The sequence below is a fragment of the Lactuca saligna genome, chromosome 7 (genome assembly GCF_052625555.1).
Source record: "Lactuca saligna cultivar CGN05327 chromosome 7, ASM5262555v1, whole genome shotgun sequence".
In the NCBI taxonomy this organism is placed as follows: domain Eukaryota; kingdom Viridiplantae; phylum Streptophyta; class Magnoliopsida; order Asterales; family Asteraceae; genus Lactuca; species Lactuca saligna.
In genome coordinates this window covers 34,179,099-34,198,670 of record NC_136423.1, presented here as the reverse complement: position 1 = coordinate 34,198,670, position 19,572 = coordinate 34,179,099, and the positions used below count along the sequence as shown (strand labels likewise).

The window sequence follows — 19,572 nt, the reverse complement described above, 5'->3', positions numbered from 1 at the left end:
ATAACATTTTCTTCCTCCATTATCATTTTACCATGCTTGTTTTCTTTCGTCAATTAATGTTAATTACTTCACTCTAGTAAACATTACTTTTTTCCACTATTAATAAGGTCGTAGATAATCAATATTCTTTCTTCCTTATCAAAACAATTTCGTCTATCTTGAATATACATCATCAAATGTTAATTGTGAATCCTTTAACCACAATCTTTATATAGTAAAACGATATATTTTCATGAGGTTTGATATCTAAGCTTAGGTAGGGCTGTAATATATATTCACTTTTCTTTTATATATATATATATATATATATATATATATATATATATATATATATATATATATATATATATATATATATATATATATATATATGGTAAAATGATAAAGAAACAATAATAATAATAATAATAATTCAACGGAAGAACTAAAAGCAACATGATTATTGACTAGGTCAGGTGATTGCCACAAATTACAAAGGGTTTACACTTGACACCCGTTTTGCAGGTGCACTACAAATACAGATACACAAACGATCATCTTCTTCATCACCACAATGGACTTCGACATCACCTTCCTTGTCCTCATCTCTTCTCTCATTCTTTCATTCTTCGTTATTCTTAAGAGAAAAGCTAATGCTTCAAAATCTATAAACCTCCCACCAGGTCCACCAAAACTACCCATCATCGGAAACGTCCACCAGATCGCCGGAGCACTGCCGCACCATGCATTCCGTGACTTAGCCAAGAAATACGGTCCCATCATGCACATGCAACTCGGCCAGATCTCCGCCATCATCGTCTCGTCACCTAAGTTAGCCAAAGAAGTCTTCAAAACCAACGATCTCGCACTAGCCAGCCGTCCATATGCACTCGTCGCTGATATTGTGTTGTATGGGAGCTCCGACGTTGCTCTTGGCCCTTACGGCGATTACTGGAGACAAATGAAGAAGATGATCACCGTTGAACTTTTAAGCGCCAAGAAAGTCCGGTCGTTCAGTGGATTCCGGGAAGAAGAGGTCGACCATTTCATTGAGTTCATTCGATCGACCTGTGGAAAACCGGTGATCTTACGTAATAAGGTAACGGAAATGATCAACAACATCGTGTGCAAATCTTCGTTTGGTGGTAACTGTAAACAACAAGATGTATTGATCGAAGTTGTGGATGAGTTGGGAAGATTGGTAAGTGGGTTTTATGTTGCAGATCTGTTTCCTGATTTTGGATTCCTTTCGGTCATTTCTGGATTGAAATCCAAGCTGACGCAGATTCACAAGAGTCTTGATAAGATTTTTGAAGAAATCTTTGAGGAACGGAAAATCAAAAGACAAAGTAACAAAGAATCCGAAGACGATCTGCTTGATGTTCTTCTCTCCATCAAAGAGAGCGGTGGCTTACAGTTCCCTATCACAGACGACAACATCAAAGCTGTTTTTGTGGTAAGTTCGTTGACTTTATTTCTAATATAAATATAAATATTTTGTAGCGTTGATATGACACGACAGCAATTTTACAAATAGGGGGATAAATTTTTTTTATTGAATTATTAAAGTCCATTTTTAAACGATTGTGTGACATCTATCCTTATTTATTATTATCAAGTTTCAATTGTGTGACATCCATAAATTAACAAATCCTGGATAGATGACGTGATGGACATTAGATAAGACTTTGAATACCAATTTACCGGGTTTAGTTCCATTATAATGTCGTAACAAAACATATAGACCATAACTTTATACATATCTTATAAATTTATAATTGGTTATGGTTTACACATATCTTATAAATTTATAATTGGTTATGGTTTACTCTGGAAAGTTTTCTATAATTGAATTATATGATACATATTCCATAAATTAAATACTCTTCTATATTTTCATTCTACCTATCATCCAACATATTTTCAATAGCAACAAGTGTATTATGAAACACGTCATCATTAAATATGACAAACATCATTATAATTAATTTTATTCCATATATTATTACTTCCCATTAAATATGACCTATGTTACCATATTTCAGTACTTGATTTTGAAGGGTGTAAGGTGTAAGTACATATGTCCCCGCCTGTTTTAACTAGGCATGTAGTACCTCTTGCGTTCACAATGCAATATATAGATAATCGAGCATTTGATGACTTTCTAACATTTTTTATTCACACAGAATATGTTTAGCGGAGGCACCGATACAAGTGCTATGACAATCGAATGGGCAATGACAGAACTGATGAGAAACCCTAAAGTCATGGAGAAGGCACAAAAAGAAGTGAGAGAAACATTTAAGGGAAAGAACAATATCACCGAGAGCGACTTAGAACAGTTGGTTTACCTCAAATACATCATCAAAGAAACTCTAAGGCTTCACCCTCCTCTACCTTTGTTGCTTCCAAGAGAATGTAGAGAGCATTGTCAAATCGATGGTTATGATATACCAGTGAAAACGAAAGTGATTGTCAACGCTTTTGCATGTGCAGTTGATCCTGAATATTGGGATGATGCAGAAAGTTTCAAACCAGAGAGATTCGACAACTCTTCTGTTGATTTTATGGGTACAAACTTTGAGTTCGTCCCATTTGGATCAGGGAGGAGGATGTGTCCTGGGATTAATTTTGGTTTGATTTCCATCGAGTCTGCTCTTGCTCAAATGTTATACTACTTTAATTGGCAACTTCCTTCTAAATCAAGCCCTACAAGTATTGATATGACAGAGAACGATGGAGCCACTGCAGTAAAGAAAATCCCATTGCTTGTAACTCCAACTCTCTATTCTTCATCTTGACGAGCAATTTAATAGTGAGAACAAATAAGATCAAAGGTTGCTGAGCCTTATCTAAGCTTCTATGTGTAGAATATGTTTTATTTTTTTTTTAATTTCTTTTATTTATGTAATGTTGTTATTAATTAAGTAATACGCATGTTTAAAAGTATACACATTGAATAGAACTTACCTCATCATCTCAGAACTACTCGCAAATGGAAAAGCATGATAAATAGCAAAGTATTTTGTGTTTTGTATCAGTACATGTAATATATACTTGAATTGATTTTTCCATAGTAGCAAGTTATTTAAATTTTTCTTACTAATTATTATTATTACTAACAGCGGTGAGTGGATAACCGTTGTTAGATCTTCAGCTGTCTGATTTCTTTAGCTTTCAATCTCAGCCATTATAATTGGCTATTTATTAGGTATTTTACGGTTCCGATCTCAACCATCACTTCGTCTTCAACCTCCCACTACATCTTCCGAGGAGCCAATTTCTCCAAAAACCGCAGAAGCCACGGCTTAATTTCATGTGGTGCTTTCTTTGATATGGAGTGTTATTCCATCTAAGCCCGTAACTGCACAACCACGATCTCTGTTTCCACCTATAGAAGTCTTCGATTTTGAAGAGGGAAAGGGTTGTGCCACGTGCTCTCTTAGTTGGACACGTGTTTTTTTAATAACACCAGGTCTTTAGGTTACGTGGTCTTTAGCTTCAGTTAGAGATCCTTTAGGCCACTTAGTCTTTTTCTTCTTTTTATTTGTAGCCTAATTAGAAGGACTCTGTTATTTTGTAAGACTATTTAAAGCCAGTAGTACACAATGAATAAGCACAACTTTTCTTCGATTTGCTTTCGATCGAGTCTTACTTTCTTAACAATCTGGTATCAGAGCCTAACGAAGCTCTAACTGTGAGAAACACACTGAGAGTTTGAGAGTTGTGACAATCATGAATGAAGAACAGATGTCAACTGTTCCTCAGTTCAATGGTCAGTACTACAGCCATTGGAGAGTATTGATGGAGAACATTTTAAGGGCAAAAGGATTGTGGATTCTTTTTGAAGACGGCCTTGAAGAACCCATATATGGTGTTGTGCTTACTGATGCTCAAAGGCGACAACAGGAGGGGGCAAAGATGAAAGATTAAAGAGCAAAAGGGTACCTGTTTTGTGCCATTGACAGAATCACGTTTGAACAGGTACTGGACAAAAGCAATTCCAAAGTCATTTGGGATTCGTTGAAGTTGAAGTTTGGGGGAAACCAGCGAGTGAATTAGTCACTCCTTAACACTTTAAGACAAGATTTTGAAGTGTTGGAAATGAAGAAAGAAGAGGCCATCAGTGAGTATTTCACCAGAGTGATGTCAGTGGCAAATCAAATGAGAAGCAATGGAGAAGAGATGCCAGACTCGAAGATAGTGCAAAAAATACTGAGAACTTTAACTGAAAAGTTCACTTATGTTGTTGTGTCCATTGAAGAATCCAAGGACACAATCGCCATGAGTGTTGATGAACTTCAAAGCTCTCTATCAGTCTATGAACAGAAGTTCAAAAGAATGGAACAACGTGAAGATCAAGTTCTGAAGGTGAGCATGGAAGGCGGAACAAGAGGTCGAGGTGGCAGATCTCCAAACAGAGGACGAGGATGTCGAAGAGGAAGACAACCATTCGATAAGTCCCTCATCGAATGTCACCGATGTTATAAGTTGGGACATTTTCAATATGAATGTCCAAATTGGGAAGAAAACTATGCAGAGCATGATGAGAAAGAAGAAATGCTTCTGATGGCTCAAATTGATTTTCAAGAGCATAGCAAAGAAGATGTGTGGTTTCTGGACTTGGAATGTTCAAACGATATGAGTGGGGATCTGTCTACGTTCATGCAGATGGATTATAGCTGTCAACAGTTTGTGAAGCTAAGGATAACCACAAGATGATGGTGCACGGAAAGGGAATTGTGAAGCCCTCCATCGGTGACATAAAATACACTTTAACTCACGTGTTTTGTGTTCCCGATCTAACAAAAAACCTCATCAGTGTGGGGAAACTACAAGAAAGAGGAGTTGTGGTGTTGATTCAGTTGGGAAAGTGCAAAGTCTACCATCCCGAAAAAGGCCTCATTCTCGATATCACTATGTCATCAAACCGAATGTTCTCAATTATGGGAAAAACAATACATAGAGAATGTTTGTATACTAACACACAAGAGCAAGATCTAGCTGATCTTTGGCTTCACATATTTGCACATTTAAGTCATAAGGGTCTTATTGGGAAAAAGGAATGATGAGAGGCCTGCCGACTTTTACCCCAGTTGACTCAATTTGTAGAAGTTGTCTTATTGGGAAGCAACTCAGGGAAACGAATCCACACAAGAGTACATGGAGAGCAACACACAAATTGCAACTCGTTCACTCGGACCTATGTGGACCAATAACCCCTGCTTCTAAAAAAGGCAACAGATATGCACTTTGTTTTATTGATGAACTTCAGTAGAAAAGCATGGACATATTTTCTTGAAAAAAGTCAGAAGCACTGGAACATTGTATAGTCTACAAAAGTATGGTTGAAACCGAGATTGGTTTGAAGATCAAGGATTTACACACAGATAGGGGTGGAGAATTCAATTCAAATGAATTCGACCAGTTTTGTAAGATGCATGACATTAAGAGACAACTCACCGATGCCTACACTTCTCAGCAAAATGGAGTCGTTGAGCGCAAGAATCTAACCATGATGAATCTCGTTCGTTCAACACTCTATGAAAAGGCGGTTCCAAAGACCTTCTGGCCTGAAGCACTTAAATGGATCATATATGTTCTAAATCATAGCCCAACATTGGCAAATAAAGATGTCACACCAGAAGAGGTGTGGACTGGCATCAAACCTACAGTGAGTTATTTTCGTGTTTTTGGCGGTCTAGGCAATGTCCATTTCCCTGATGCCATGAGAACTAAATTGGAAGATAAAAGTCATGTATATGTGTTGATGGGAATCAATGAAGAGTCCAAGGCATACCATCTGTATGATCTAAAGAAAGAAAAGATAGTAATCAACCGTGATGTTGTTTTTAAGAAGATAAACAATGGAGTTGGGGAAAAGAAGGAGAATATACAAGCAATGAGATCACTTGGGGATACATAGAAATAAGAGAAGATGAAGAAGAGCATGAGGTAGAAGAAACTGTTGATAATGATACAGTTGTAGAAGGGTTGATTTACAGTTCTGTAGCAGCTGTAGACTCAAGCACTCCAGAAGGGAACCTACATGAAGCAACTACAGGTCCCACAAGCATGCTCTCTAGAAGAAACACATGAGCTCCAACCTATCTAGAATATTACTCCAGTGGAGAAGGGTTTTCAGATGAAGAACTTGATGCTAATATGGTGATGATTGAGGTCAATGATCCAACCACATATGAAGAAGCAGCTAAAAGTTCAGAATGGTTGGATGCTATGAATACAGAATAGATGCTATAGAAAGAAATGTCACCTGGTCTCTAGTTGATCTACCAAAAGGATGCAAAGAAATTAGAGTGAAATGGATATTCAAAACAAAGTTCAATCAACTTGGGGAGGTTGATAAACTTAAGGCTCGTTTGGTGGTTCGAGGGTACTCATAGAAGTAAGGAATAGACTCACCGAAGTGTTTGCACTAGTGGCAAGAATGGAGACTGCGAGGATAACCGTGGCATTTATAGCTAAAAACAGATGGAAGCTCCACCAACTGAATGTTAAATCAGCATTTCTTCATGGGGAGCTTAATGAAGATGTATATGTAGAGCAGCCACAGGGATTCGATAAAGAAGGGAACATTAACTAGGTGTATAAGCTTAATAAGGAACTTTATGGACTAAAGCATGCACCCAGGGCCTGGTTCAGTCGCATAGAGGGATGTTTTATGAAAGAAGGATTTGAAAGATGTTCAAATGAACAGACCTTGTTCACTAAGACAAGAAATAGAGGCAACGTTCTGATTGTGAGCATATATGTAAATGACCTCATCTATACAGGAAATGATAGAGAGATGCTACAGGAGTTCAAATTGTCAATGATGAAAGTATTCAAGATGACAGACTTAGGTGAAATGAAATTCTTTCTTGGGATTGAATTTTCTCAAAATTGAGAAGGCATCTTCATGTGTCAAAAGGCTTATGCTCAAGAAGTTTTGAAGCGATTTGGAATGGAAGAAAGCAACCCAGGAAACACTTTTATTGTTCCTGGTCATGTTTTGAAAAAATATGAAGATGGAAAAGTGATACATGAGACTTATTTCAGGCAAGTGGTGGGGAGTTTAATGTATCTCACATCTACACATCACGACTTAATGTACAGTGTAACTCTTATCAGTAGGTACACGGGAAAACCTACTGAAATGCATTTTGTTATAGCTAAAAGGATCATGCAATATCTCAAAGGGAGTTGGAATTATAGGATCCTCTATAAAAGTGGAAGGTGTGATGGACTTGAAGCTTTCACTGATAGTGATTATGTAGGGGATGTAGATGACCGCAAAAGTGCCTCTGACTATGTTTTCTTATTGAATTCAGGTGAAGTCTCTTGGGCATCCAAGAAACAACCAATAGTCACTTTATCAACAATAGAGGCTGAATTTGTAGCAGCTGCGGGATGTGCAAGTCAAGTGATGTGGATGAAAAGAGTACTCGCCATGTTCAATAAATGTAAGCAGGTGTGTTGTTGTTCACTGTGACAATACCTTCCCAATCAAATTGTCAAAGAATATGGTACTGAATGGGAGGAGCAAACATATCGATATCAGGTTTCATTTTTGCGTGGTCTTACAAAAGAAGGGTTGATCGAGTTGGTTCATTGCAGCTCTCACGATCAAGTTGCGTACATAATGACCAAGCCACTAAAACTGGAAGTTTTTCAAAGGCTTGGGCAAATGATGGGGATCTGTTGTATTGATGAAGTAAACTAAATGCAATATTGCATTTAGTTTAGGGAAAGGATTGAAGAGGGAAGGGTTTGTGCCACGTGCTCTCTTAGTTGGGTACATATTTTTTAATAACAACAGGTCTTTAGCTTACCTAGCCGTTAGCTTCAGTTAGAGATCTTTTAGGAGACTTAGTCTTTTTCTTCTTTTTATTCATAGCCTAATTAGTAAGACTCTATTATTTTGTAAGGCTATTTAAAGCCAGTAGTACTCAATGGATAAGCATAACTTTCCTTCAATTTGCTTTCGAGTCTTATTTTCTTAACATATTTCACTGTAAATGGTTCAATTTTTCAATCAATTGCATTAATTGAAATCGCAGACAGAATTCTTTGTTTCTTCTCATTACTGCTAATGATTGATTATCTTATGGTGTTCATGTTTCAATTTAGATGAACGACCCTCCATTATCTTCGCCTTTCTATCGATTGCATCAATGATAAGGATGCATACATACACTTATTAGTTTTTGTTTACAAATGTGTTTTCAACACCTACGCTTAATATCTCCACCAAGGTAATCCTAATCCTCCAATTTTTTTCTTCTTCAACATGAATGTCTTTCACTTTGTGTAGTTAGTGAAGTTCACATATTATCAATTTTCGACATCCTGAAGTAGTTTTCTCAACTAAAATTTATTATAATCATGTCAATCATGCTATTTCTTTTTATAAACTTTCTTGTTATGGTTTTGATTTAAGGGTTATTTGGTTGTTGTCTGCTATTTTTCCAGTTTCTGCCCCACTATCCTATCAATTTGCTTTGTTGTTTCGATTCTATTAAAAAAACAACTTAGTTTGTATCAATTTACTATGTTGTATAAACTAACATTCATTTGATTGATATACTAGGAAATAAAAAAATTATCATTGAAGAGATATTCACAATATTTTCAGTATCATTTTCGTATGTTCTTAGTTGGTTTCTTATAATTTCTACTTGTAAGTTGAATTCTCTATGTTTACTCTTAGGTTTTTAGGCCTCTAACTTTTATTGAAATTGTGCATAATATTTAAAATCTAATATCAATGTTTACACGAAATGTTGTTGCAGGACAAACATCACTTGTCTCGACTATCGTTTAAAAAGGTGGTGGCCAATGTCGTGTATTATTTGGTAATGCAGATGGGTAGGTAATTTTTTATTAATTTTGATGATTTGTTATCTTACATATTTCACAATTAATCTTTGATTATATTTTAATTAAACAAGTTTTAAAACTAAATCTAGTCATTTGTGTCTAGAAAAAAAACAAAGAACTATGGATGCCATAGTTGAATGGAGCTATCCCAAGTGTAGAGATGAGTGCAAGTGCAACATCTGTAGGTAAGTTAGATATAACTACTATTGTTTTCATACTTGTTGTGTTTGGTATTAAATTTGCAAGTTTATTTTGGAATTAACACGGTCATGAGCCCACTGGTATGCTTGCCTTAATAGCAGTGACAGGTGGGGTTTCCTATATTTCCAACATGGTTATTGTAAAAGGGTGCTCAAATGTCAGTAATTATAAGAGATTAAAAAACATGTGATTCACCAAGAAAGAAAGCTACTCGAGAAAAGGTATGATTGTGTTTCTCTCTATATTAAATCTTTATTTTTTTGAAAGACTTTTTCAAGTATCATTTTTTGGGAGATCTTATGTTGCTTTTTTGTGTGAAATTGAAGAGGGTGTCATGGTTACATCACCAAAGAAAAAAGGAAAACAATCTTTTTGATGGAAAGGCCTATCTTGATGGGTTTTATACATAACAAAATCATATTTTTAAGCGGAAAAGTAAAACCATAAGTTTGCATACACCCTAAAGGATCTATGTTCTCACTATGATTTGTAAACAGCAATTTGAATTCAAGAAACCCTAAAGCACATTGCTATTTTCAGAATTAAGAAGGGTTATTAAGAAAACATACCTTTTAATTTATTATTGTAAATGAACTTGAATTCCTTATTTGTAGATCTTCAGAAAGTTAGCACCATAAATCTCGTACCTCTGATGGCTCACACCCAAACACTAGAAGTTGGAGGCTATTGAAGAGAGAGGAGAGGGGAGAGGATTTTCAGTGCTTCTCTATGTATATGGGATGGATGAAATTTTCAAGGTGGTGAAGGGTTGATATAGGTGATCAAGGAGGCTTGGATAAGGCAGGTATCCTTAAATAAGGCTTATACCTTTGCTTCCTCCCTCCCTCCCCCTCCCCCCAAGTTTCCTTAGAGCCCAAGAAAGGCTCTAGAAACTATCTACAATACCTTTATAGACTTCGAAGTCTTCAACTCTTCCAGGTAAAGAAAGAATTGGTGCTTCATACAACTTATTCTTCAATTTCTCAAATGCTTCTTCATGTCATGTATATGTAGATCCTTTATGGGTCAAAGCTATTTATGGAGCAACTATCGAAGAAAAGTGTTGGATAAACCTTTGGTAATATCCAACTAATCTCAGAAAGCTTCGAATCTTAGTGAGACTTTTGGTTGTTCCCATTTCATCACAACTTCAATCTTTTTAGATCAACCATTATCCCTTCTTAATTAACCACATGACGTAAGAAATGGACTTCTTGAATCCAGAAATCACATTTGGAGAACTTTGCATACAACTTCTCCTTCTTAAAAACTTCTAATACTTAGCGTAGGTGCTTGCCATGCTCCTGCTGGCTCTTTGAGTAAATCAGAATGTCATCTATGAACACTATTATGGATTTATCTAGGAATGGTTTACAAACTCTATTCATCAAATCCACATAGGCTTCTGGAGCATTAGTTAGTCCAAATGAAATAAGCAAGAACTCATAGTGTCTGTATATTGTTTTCAATGCGCTCTTCTCAATATGTTGCTCTCTTACTTTCAACTGATGATATCCCAACCTAAGATCGATCTTTGAGAAATAGCTTGAATGTTGCAGCTGATCGAACAAGTCATAAATCCTTGGCAATGGATACTTGTTCTTTACCATTTCCTTGTTCAGCTCTCTATAGTCTATGCACATCCTCACGCTTCCATCTTTCTTCTTCATGAATAACAGCGGAGCTCCCCTGGGTGATGAACTTGGTCCAATGAAACCATTGTCAACAACTCTTGTAGATGCATCATAAGCTCTTTCATATCTTTCATCTCTTTCGGTGCTAACTGGTATGGTGCTTTCGCTATTGGTGTCGATCCTTGCAATAAGTCTATTCGAAACTCTACTTTCCTATCAGGGGGAAATCCAGGAAGATCTTCGGGAAAGACTTTCGGATAGTTACACACCACCGATATTCTTTGTATCTCCTTCTTCTCCATCTTTGTATCAATCACAAATGTCAAGTATGATATGCATCCTTTAGACAAACATTTTCTGGCTTTCATCAGGGAAATGATTCCAGAATTCACTCTACATTTGTCTCCGTACACTATAAATGACTCTCTTCCTGGTGGGTTTACTCTCACCATCTACTTCTTGCATAATATCTCGGTATCGTTCGGACTAAGCCAATCCATTCCCAGTAGGATGTTGAAACTGTTCAACTCAATGGGTAACAACTCCTCATGGAATTTATTCTCATTCAAGCCGATGATGATGTTTTTAATGCAATCGCTAACAGGTATGAACTTGTCACTGGAAAATTCTACAATTAGAGCATTATTAAGTTTATCTACAGGAAATGCTAGTCTTCCTCCAAACTTATGCGATATAAAGGAGTAATTTGCTCCAGAGTCAAACAATATATTGGTAGGCAATCCGTTTACAAGTAAGGTACCTGAAGCGACATCCGCTTCATCCCTTGCTGCTTCCAGAGTCATCTGGAATGCTCTTGCCTTTGGCCTCGATGGAATATTAGGCCTTGCTGCCTCCTTCTTCTTCGAGCAGTCGTTTGCAATATGTCCTTCTTCGTTACACCCATTACACACCCTTTTGCTGGATGTGCACTCATTGGTGTAATGCCCAGTCTTCACACACTTGTAACAAGTCACCTCCTCGCTACATTTTCCATATTGCTTCTTTTTGCACTTCTCACACCATCTTGCTTCACCTCCTCCTCTTCCAAACACTTTAGAACCAGATTTTGAGATTTTTTTTTCTAGTTGGACATTGAAGATCCATCAAACTTCATTTTCTCACCAACATCAGCTCTCTCCAGACCTTTTTCCCTTATCTGGGTCTCAGCAATCTTAGATGCTAAGATGGCGAGTTTCAAAGTGGTTGCTTGCTTGACCATCAGACCAAATTTCGTTGGCAATCCATTAGCAAATTCGTTGACCTTGGAGAGTTCAGTCAGAACTAGGTAAGGATCAACCTTCATCTTTTCTGTAAAACTTACAGCATACTCAATGATGCTCATTCTTACCTTCTTTAGGTTCTGAAACTCGTTTTTGATCTCCAGAAGATCATGCTCAGAGTAGTACTGCATTTTTAGTTGCACCAAAAAGGCTTCCCAAGACATCTTGCTAGCTTCTCCCTTGGGCATGGTATCAACTACTAATTTCCACCAGCTTAGTAGTACTGACTTTAACAGTTTAACTGCGAGAACGATCCTCTGTTTGTTGCCACAGTCGTGACTTTCAAACATCATCTCCATCTCAGAGATCCAGTCCATGATTTCCACTGGTGTTGGGCTTCCAGAAATACTCGGTGGTTCGTATTCCATGAAATCCTTGTACTTGCACCTACGTCCATCATTTCCTCAATTGGGTGGTTTCTTCTACCCACTCGTGGCTCAGCTTGACTGATATTCTAACTATAGCTTCCTTCTTCTGATTGTTCAAGGTTCAGTTTAGGCTGTTCTCTCCATGTTGATCTATACACCAAAGTAGGTCAATTTATATCTTTATTTATGATAGACGTTTAAATTCTCCTTATTTCTACAAAGAGTTACATGCAAGTTCTATTTTCGTAGTCTAATGTATAGAAATCTGAACACATAAGGTTTCCCGATACGGTTAGCAAAAGACAATAGATCCGATCGAATAATAGCATGTGAGGCATCTTCATAGCTATCACATAAATCATCTAGAACATAAAAGCAATTTTGGCCTCTTTCCTAAAATAAGTTAGTGATCGTGTCTAAAATATAGTAGACACTCATCTCACAATCATCGCTTAGCATTCTTAGTTTAAGTCTAGAAATCCTACAAATTCTTAGTTTGCTTAAACTAATTCTTTGATACCAACTGTGACATCCCCACTTTCACGGCCAGAAAAGACTGATTTGTTTATGTTTTATTTGAAAACCAAAGTATACTTTTGAAGAAATATGTTATGGAATTTGTTCCCAAAAATATGATAAAGAATTTATCAAATCATTTCCGAAGATATGTATTTATATTAAATACTTCATATCTATGTGTAAGATGAAAGTAATTATGCATTCACTTGTTAAAGTGGTGATTCCAAACTCAGGAAGCGCTTCGCTTCTACCACTTCTATTTTCCTTCAACAAACCTAGTATCATTACCACTAGATTTTAGCCTAATATTTATTATGACTAGTTACGAGCGATATTGTTTTATAAGTGTTAAAATATACTTTTCAACCACTATGTACAGACAGGGGCCAGACATGAAACACCGGAGGCCAAGACCATTTTGGCATATAAGCACTTCTAAAATCACAAAACCCTATGTGGCTTTTCAAATTAGATTCTTCGTACCGTGAGTATTTAAAATATATTATAATAACACTTTATATCTTATAATACTTAGCACATATATTTTTTATAGGTTCATAATAATGACTTATGACTATAAATATAAGTTACACTGAAAACATAATAGTGTAGCTTAACTTACCGGGCTTTTAACAAAAATCGGGAAATTACACAGGCAGAACTTCAACTCTAAAAACTTCTTTCGTCGGATTTTTGACGACTCGGAGTTTCTCTATCGCACCCTAAACTAGGAGACATTCAAAAAGAAAGAAAGAAGGAGTCTAGACAGATTTTAGAGGAATGGAGTAAGAAAATATGAAAATTCATCCTTTATTTATAGAGGTTTGATAAAAAAGTAGGCCCAAAGTTTTGTACGTATCTTCCACGTACAAGCTCTGTTTTCTATGTTCATTATATCCACGTGTTGGTATTTATGAGTACTACAACCTTCATTTAGACCCCGTCAGCTCATTCTCATTCTATCTCAGATTTACAAATTTGTATCGAATTTATCGAGCTTGAAGAGTAAGGACTAAGTTTCATCCATATCTTTAACATACTAGCTCTATTATCGAAGTTCTTTATATCCATGTGCTCGTATTTCCGAGTAGTACAACTCTCATTTAGACTCCATCGGCTAATTCTCATTTTATCTCAGATTTACCAATTTGTATCGAATTCGCCACGCTCAAAGAGTCGGGACCCAGTTTCGTCCATATTTTTCGCACACGAACTCTGTTTTCGACTGTCTTTTTATTGTTAAGCTCCTATTAACAAGATATTCGATTATTCTTTAGATTGTTTTGGCTAAAAATTGACTGATCTAAAATTCGATTTTTGGGTTGTGCACTGTTGTGCTAAATCTTAGAAAAATTATAACTTCCTCATATGAAGTCAGATTTGGATGTTCTTTTTCTGCACACTCTCGTTTAACGTATACTAAGAATTTCTTTTAGATTGCTAAGGCTAAAAAGTAATTTCTCAAAAATTTACTTTTTACGATATGCAAAGTCATGCCAGTTTATCCGTAAAACTTCAACGAATTATAACCTCTTTGTTATATGTCAGATTTCAACATTCCTTATATCCCTGAAATCCTTGTTGCGACCACTTCAACTTTATTCATACATATTGGGTCTATCTACTATTTTATTTTTGACACATATTTTTATTATTATTTTATTACATCATTATATGCACATATATTGCACATAAATCACATCAATCACATAATACTCAAATAATTCTTCTTCGTTACTTCAAAATATGTTACAATTGTTGACCCTAACTATTAAATCATTATAATAATGCTTAGCCAGATATTCGGGGGTTATAATTCTCTCCTCCTTAGGATGATTTCGTCCAAAAATCATGCATCAACAAACATATATGTATAAGGACTCATCATGTCACTCTTTGTTTCTTAGGTGAGTTTCTATCCATTTCTATGTTTCCATCACACAAGTACTAATTTAACCATCTTGCGTTGCAACTTCTTTATCTTACGGTCAACAATTGCTGAAGGATCTTTGATTAACCTCGTATTTTCATCCATCCTTAACTCTATAAGTGGAATTACATCAAGAACTTCTCCCGTGAACTTCCTAAAACGACACACATGGAAGTGTTATGAATACCATCCAGTTCTTCCGGTAATTCCATCTTGTAAGCTTGGTTCCCAATCCTTTGAACAACTTTGAATGGCCTAATAAATCTTGGACTTGGCTTTCCTCTCTTTCCAAATCTTATAAGTCCCTTCCACGGTGATACATTGAGTAATACCGAATCTCCAAATTCGAATGTCATCGGTTGTCGTTTCTTGTCAGCATAGCTCTTTTGGCGATCTTGAGCTGCCAACATCCTTTCTCTAATTACCTTTAACTTTTTAGTAGTTCGATGGACTATTTCGGGACCCATAAGTTGCTTTTCTCCAGCCTCAAGCCAACAAGATGGCGTACGACACTTCTGACCATACAAAGCTTGATAAGGTGCCATCTTAATGTTCGAATGGTAACTATTGTTTTAGTAAAACTCTACCATGGGTAAATGCTCATCCCAGTTACCTCAAAATTCTAGGGTACATGCTCTTAACATATCTTCGAGTGTTTGAATCGTTCTTTTGCTCTGACCACTGGTCTGCAGATGGTAAGTTGTACTTAAACACAACTTCGTACCTATTTCCATTTATACACTCTTCCAAAATCCTGATGTGAAACAGCTATCACGATCTGAAATCGTTAAAGGTACACCGTGAAGTCTTACTACCTCATTCACATAAGCATTTGCAAGCTTATCCATATACCACCTTTCATTGGCTGATATGAAGTGTGCACTCTTTGTGAACCGATCCATGACTACCCAAATCAAGTCGTGACCGCTCTTCGTCCTGGGCAGTTTAGTCACAAATCCATGGTGATGTCTTCCCATTTATCCATTTTACAGATAAAGTTTCTAAACTCCCATAAGGTTTCTGATGTTGTGCTTTTACTCTTGCACATGTTACACAATCTGCCACATACATTGCAACATCGAACTTCATCATCGGCCACCAGTAGTAAGGCTTTAGATCCTTATACATCTTAGTGTTGCTAGGATGAATCAAGTACATGGTCTTCTGGGCTTCTTCCATCAAAAGATCTCTCATTCTTCCCATCTTAGGTACCCAAATCCTATCTTGGAATACCTTCAACCCTTGACTATTTGTACCAAATACCAATGTTTTGCTTAAACATTCTTCCTTTTGGTTGTTTTTCTCTAAAGATTATCCCTGAGTTTTCTTGATGCTTTCCATAATTGTTGAGACAACTTCTATTCTTAACACTCTTGGCCTTTTTTCTTTCCATGTTTACTTTTCAAATTACAACATCAGCTATGATATTTGCTTTACCAGGGTGGTAAAGTATCTTACTGTCGTAACTCTCGAGTAACTCTAGTGAACATTGTTGCCTCATATTCAATTTTTTTTATCAAAGAGATACTAGAGACTTTTATGATCAGTGAAGAGCTTGCAATTTGTGCCATAAAGATAATGCCTCCATATCATTAATGCGAATACTATCGCTGCCAACTCCAGATCATGATTGTGATAGTTTTTCTCGTGCACTTTCAGTTTTTAAGATGCATATGCTATCACTTTATTTCTTTGGGTTAGAACACAAGCTAACCTAAGTCCAGATGCATCGCTATAGACTGCGAAGTCTTCATCTCCGTCAGGCAATGAAAGAATTGGTTCTTCACACAACTTCTTCTTTAATTTATCGTATGCTTCTTCATGATTCTTACTCCATGTATAGCTCCTTTTTGGGTATAAGCGGTCAATGAAGCAAGTATCAAAGAAAAGCCTTGGATAAATGTTCAGTAATATCCAGCTAATCCTAGCAAGCTTCGAATCTCCGAAGGACTTTTTGGTCATTCCCATTTCATCAAAACTTTAATTTTTGCTGGATTAACCATTATCCCTTCTTGGTTAACCACATGACCCAAGAATTAGACTTCTCGAATACAGAAATCACATTTGGAGAACTTTGCATATAGTTTCTCCTTCTTCAGAACTTCTAATACTTCTCATAGGTTCTTGCCATGCACCTACTAGCTCTTTGAGTAAATCAGAATGTCATCTATAAACACTATTACGGATTTATCGAGGAATGGTTTACAAACTCTATTCATCAAATTCATAAAGGTTGTTGGAGCATTGGTTAGTCCAAATGACATAACCAAGAACTCATAGTGTCCGTATCTTGTTTTAAATGCGGTCTACTGAATATCTTGGTCTCTCACCTAAAGTTACATCATAAATAGGTCTAATGAAACCGTTGCCCAAAAACTCCTGAAGTTGCATCATAAGCTCCTTCATCTCATTCAGTGCTAACCGGTATAGTGCTTTCACTATTGGTGTCAATTCTGGCAACAAGTCTATTTGAAACTCTACTTGTCTATTAGGGGGCAATCCAGAAAGACTTCTTGATAGTGACACACCACTGGTTTTCATCTCCTTCTTTGCATCGATCACAAATGCCAAGTATGATGTGCATCATTTAGAGAAAAAATTTCTTGCTTTCATCAGGGAAATGATTCCAGAATTCACTCTATGTTTGTCTCCATAAACCATAAATGGATCTCTTCCGGGTGGGTTTACTCTCACCATCTTCTTCTTGAATCATATCTTGGCATCGTTCATACCAAGAAATCCATTCCTAGTACAATGTCGAAACCGTTCAAATCAATGGGCAACAACTCCTTGTGGAATTTATTCCCATTCAAGTCGATGATGATGTATTTAATGTGATCGCTTACAGGTATGAACTTTCCACTGACAAATTCTACAACTAGAGCATTATCAACTTTATCTACAGCCAATGCTAGTCTTCCACCAAACTTATGCGATATAAAAGAGTAATTTTCTCTAGAGTTGAACAATATATTGCCAGGAATCCATTTACAAGAAAGGTAACTGAAGCGACATCTACTTTATCCCTTTCTGCTTCTATTATCATCTAGAATGCTCTTGCCTTTGGCCTCGGTGGAACATTAGGCCTTGTTGCCTTCTTCTTTTTCGGGCAGTCATTTGCAATATTCCCTTCTTCGTTACACCCATAACACACCCTTTTGTTGGATGTGCACTCATTGGTGTAATGCTCAGTCTTCCCACACTAGTAAAAAGTCACATCCTCGCTACATTTTCCAAAAATCTTCATTTTGCACTTCTCGCACCATCTTGCTTCACCTCCTCCTCTTCCAAAATTCTTAGAACCATACTTTGAGAATTTTCTTTTCTTGTTGGACCTTTAAGATCCATCAAACTTTTTTTTCTCACCAACCTCAACTCTCTCCATACCCTTTTTCCTTTATCTGGGTCTCAACATTCTTAGTTTCCCATATGACGGCTTTCAAAGTGGTTGCTTGCTTGACCATCGGACCAAAGTCTGTTGGCAATCCATTAGCAAACTCGTTGAACTTGGAGAGTTCAATCGGAACTAGGTAAAGATCAAACTTCATATTCTCTGTAAAACTTACAGCATACTCTGTGACACTCATTATTCCCTTCTTTAGGTTCTAAAACTCGTTATTGATCTCCAAAAGATCATGCTCAGAGCAGTACTGCATTTTCAGTTACACTAAAAAGTCATCCCAAGACTAATGGGTTTTGAGCATTCTAACACTCCTAAGGTGTGCATGCAACCCTAAATACCTTAGATCTATGTTTTCTATATTATACGTGTAAACTTGAACTTTCCAAGGTATTACCCTAGCTAGCATACAAAATCTATGATACTTGAGTACTAAGACAAGTTAGATAACATACCTTTTGTTGTAGTTGGAAGCCTTGGACCTTTAGGAACTTAGTGCCCCAAGTGTTGCACCTCAAATGGAATCACACAACACCACCAACAATGGAGGAACTTTGGAGGATGTCATTTGTACTTGTAAAATTGGCTAGCCCACTTATGTTTCCACTAGTCCCTCCTTAGTGCCACTTAAGTGCCAATTTCATGAGCTAGAGGGGTTCGTATATAGTATGGCAAAATAGGGTTACACCATGTAAACCCTAATGACTTTCCATATCCCTCATGCTCCATAGGCTAACACCTCCATGAAGTTGTTAGGTTTTATACAAACAATCCTATGTGTGCATACAACCCTAGTTTGGATCTATGTTTTCACTATAAGACATACAACTATATGAACACAAAATAAACCCTGGCATGCTTCTATGATTTTCTAAATTTACATAGAAGTGTAGAAAAACATACCTTTGTTGTTATATAGCAATAACAACTAGTTTCCTTGATCTCTTGAACTCTCTTGAACTCTTGAAAGCAAGCACCACAATTGTAGTGCCTCTAATGGCTCACAAACACCTTGAAGCAAGAAGGCAACTAAGAGAGAGGAGGGAATGAAGCTAATTTCGGCCCTAGGGTTCCCTTGGAATCAAGTGGCCTTAAATTGAAGCATAGGGTATGTATTTATACTATAGGGTGCTAGGGTTTCAGTCAAAACCCTAATGGACAGCTTAGCCACCAAGCAGCCCAAGAAACCTTATGGAATGAGGCCTTGGACGAAAATATGATGATCCTTCATCATAATTTCGTTCCCCCTTAGTCCATTAGGTTTCCTAGCCCAAAACTCAACTATCACACAATTGACAGTTTATACCCCTTTATTTAATTTGTCTCTTTTAGTCACCAAATTAATTCCTAATTAATTCATGACTAATACTAATCAAATAAA

General features: G+C 36.7%; 4 protein-coding genes across 4 annotated transcripts; 3 read left to right on the top strand and 1 right to left on the bottom strand.

Annotated features, from left to right (window-relative positions):
• Positions 1–501: 501 nt before the first annotated feature.
• LOC145005169 (cytochrome P450 Tp9025-like) lies at positions 502–3,058 on the top strand. Its single transcript, XM_078964218.1, has 2 exons — positions 502–1,435; positions 2,166–3,058. Exons 1-2 carry the CDS (start codon positions 554–556, stop codon positions 2,778–2,780), a joined length of 1,497 nt encoding a protein of 498 aa, XP_078820344.1. The 5' UTR covers positions 502–553; the 3' UTR covers positions 2,781–3,058.
• A 1,025-nt stretch (positions 3,059–4,083) lies between these two features.
• LOC145006822 (uncharacterized) lies at positions 4,084–4,701 on the top strand. The gene has a single exon (XM_078965864.1). The coding sequence runs from the start codon at positions 4,084–4,086 to the stop codon at positions 4,699–4,701; it is 618 nt and encodes a 205-aa protein (XP_078821990.1).
• A 2,197-nt stretch (positions 4,702–6,898) lies between these two features.
• On the top strand, positions 6,899–8,157 carry LOC145006821 (secreted RxLR effector protein 161-like). The gene is made up of 2 exons (XM_078965863.1): positions 6,899–7,450; positions 8,110–8,157. Exons 1-2 carry the CDS (start codon positions 6,899–6,901, stop codon positions 8,155–8,157), a joined length of 600 nt encoding a protein of 199 aa, XP_078821989.1.
• Positions 8,158–11,146: 2,989 nt separating this feature from the next.
• On the bottom strand, positions 11,147–12,342 carry LOC145006820 (uncharacterized). The gene is made up of 2 exons (XM_078965862.1): positions 11,817–12,342; positions 11,147–11,775 (listed from the first exon to the last, which is right to left on the bottom strand). The coding sequence occupies exons 1-2, from the start codon at positions 12,340–12,342 to the stop codon at positions 11,147–11,149; spliced, it is 1,155 nt and encodes a 384-aa protein (XP_078821988.1).
• Positions 12,343–19,572: the final 7,230 nt, after the last annotated feature.

Bases quoted from the DNA above. Each gene is read 5' to 3' on its own strand.
- LOC145005169 (XM_078964218.1), top strand. From the start codon at position 554: ATGGACTTCGACATCACCTTCCTTGTCCTCATCTCTTCTCTCATTCTT. The intron at 1,436-2,165 runs GTAAGTTCGTTG...TTATTCACACAG, and splicing joins ACATCAAAGCTGTTTTTGTG to AATATGTTTAGCGGAGGCAC.
- LOC145006822 (XM_078965864.1), top strand. From the start codon at position 4,084: ATGAAGAAAGAAGAGGCCATCAGTGAGTATTTCACCAGAGTGATGTCA.
- LOC145006821 (XM_078965863.1), top strand. From the start codon at position 6,899: ATGTGTCAAAAGGCTTATGCTCAAGAAGTTTTGAAGCGATTTGGAATG. The intron at 7,451-8,109 runs GTGTGTTGTTGT...GTTTCAATTTAG, and splicing joins TGTTCAATAAATGTAAGCAG to ATGAACGACCCTCCATTATC.
- LOC145006820 (XM_078965862.1), bottom strand. From the start codon at position 12,342: ATGGAATACGAACCACCGAGTATTTCTGGAAGCCCAACACCAGTGGAA. The intron at 11,776-11,816 runs GTGAGAAAATGA...ATGTCCAACTAG, and splicing joins TCTGGAGAGAGCTGATGTTG to AAAAAAAAATCTCAAAATCT.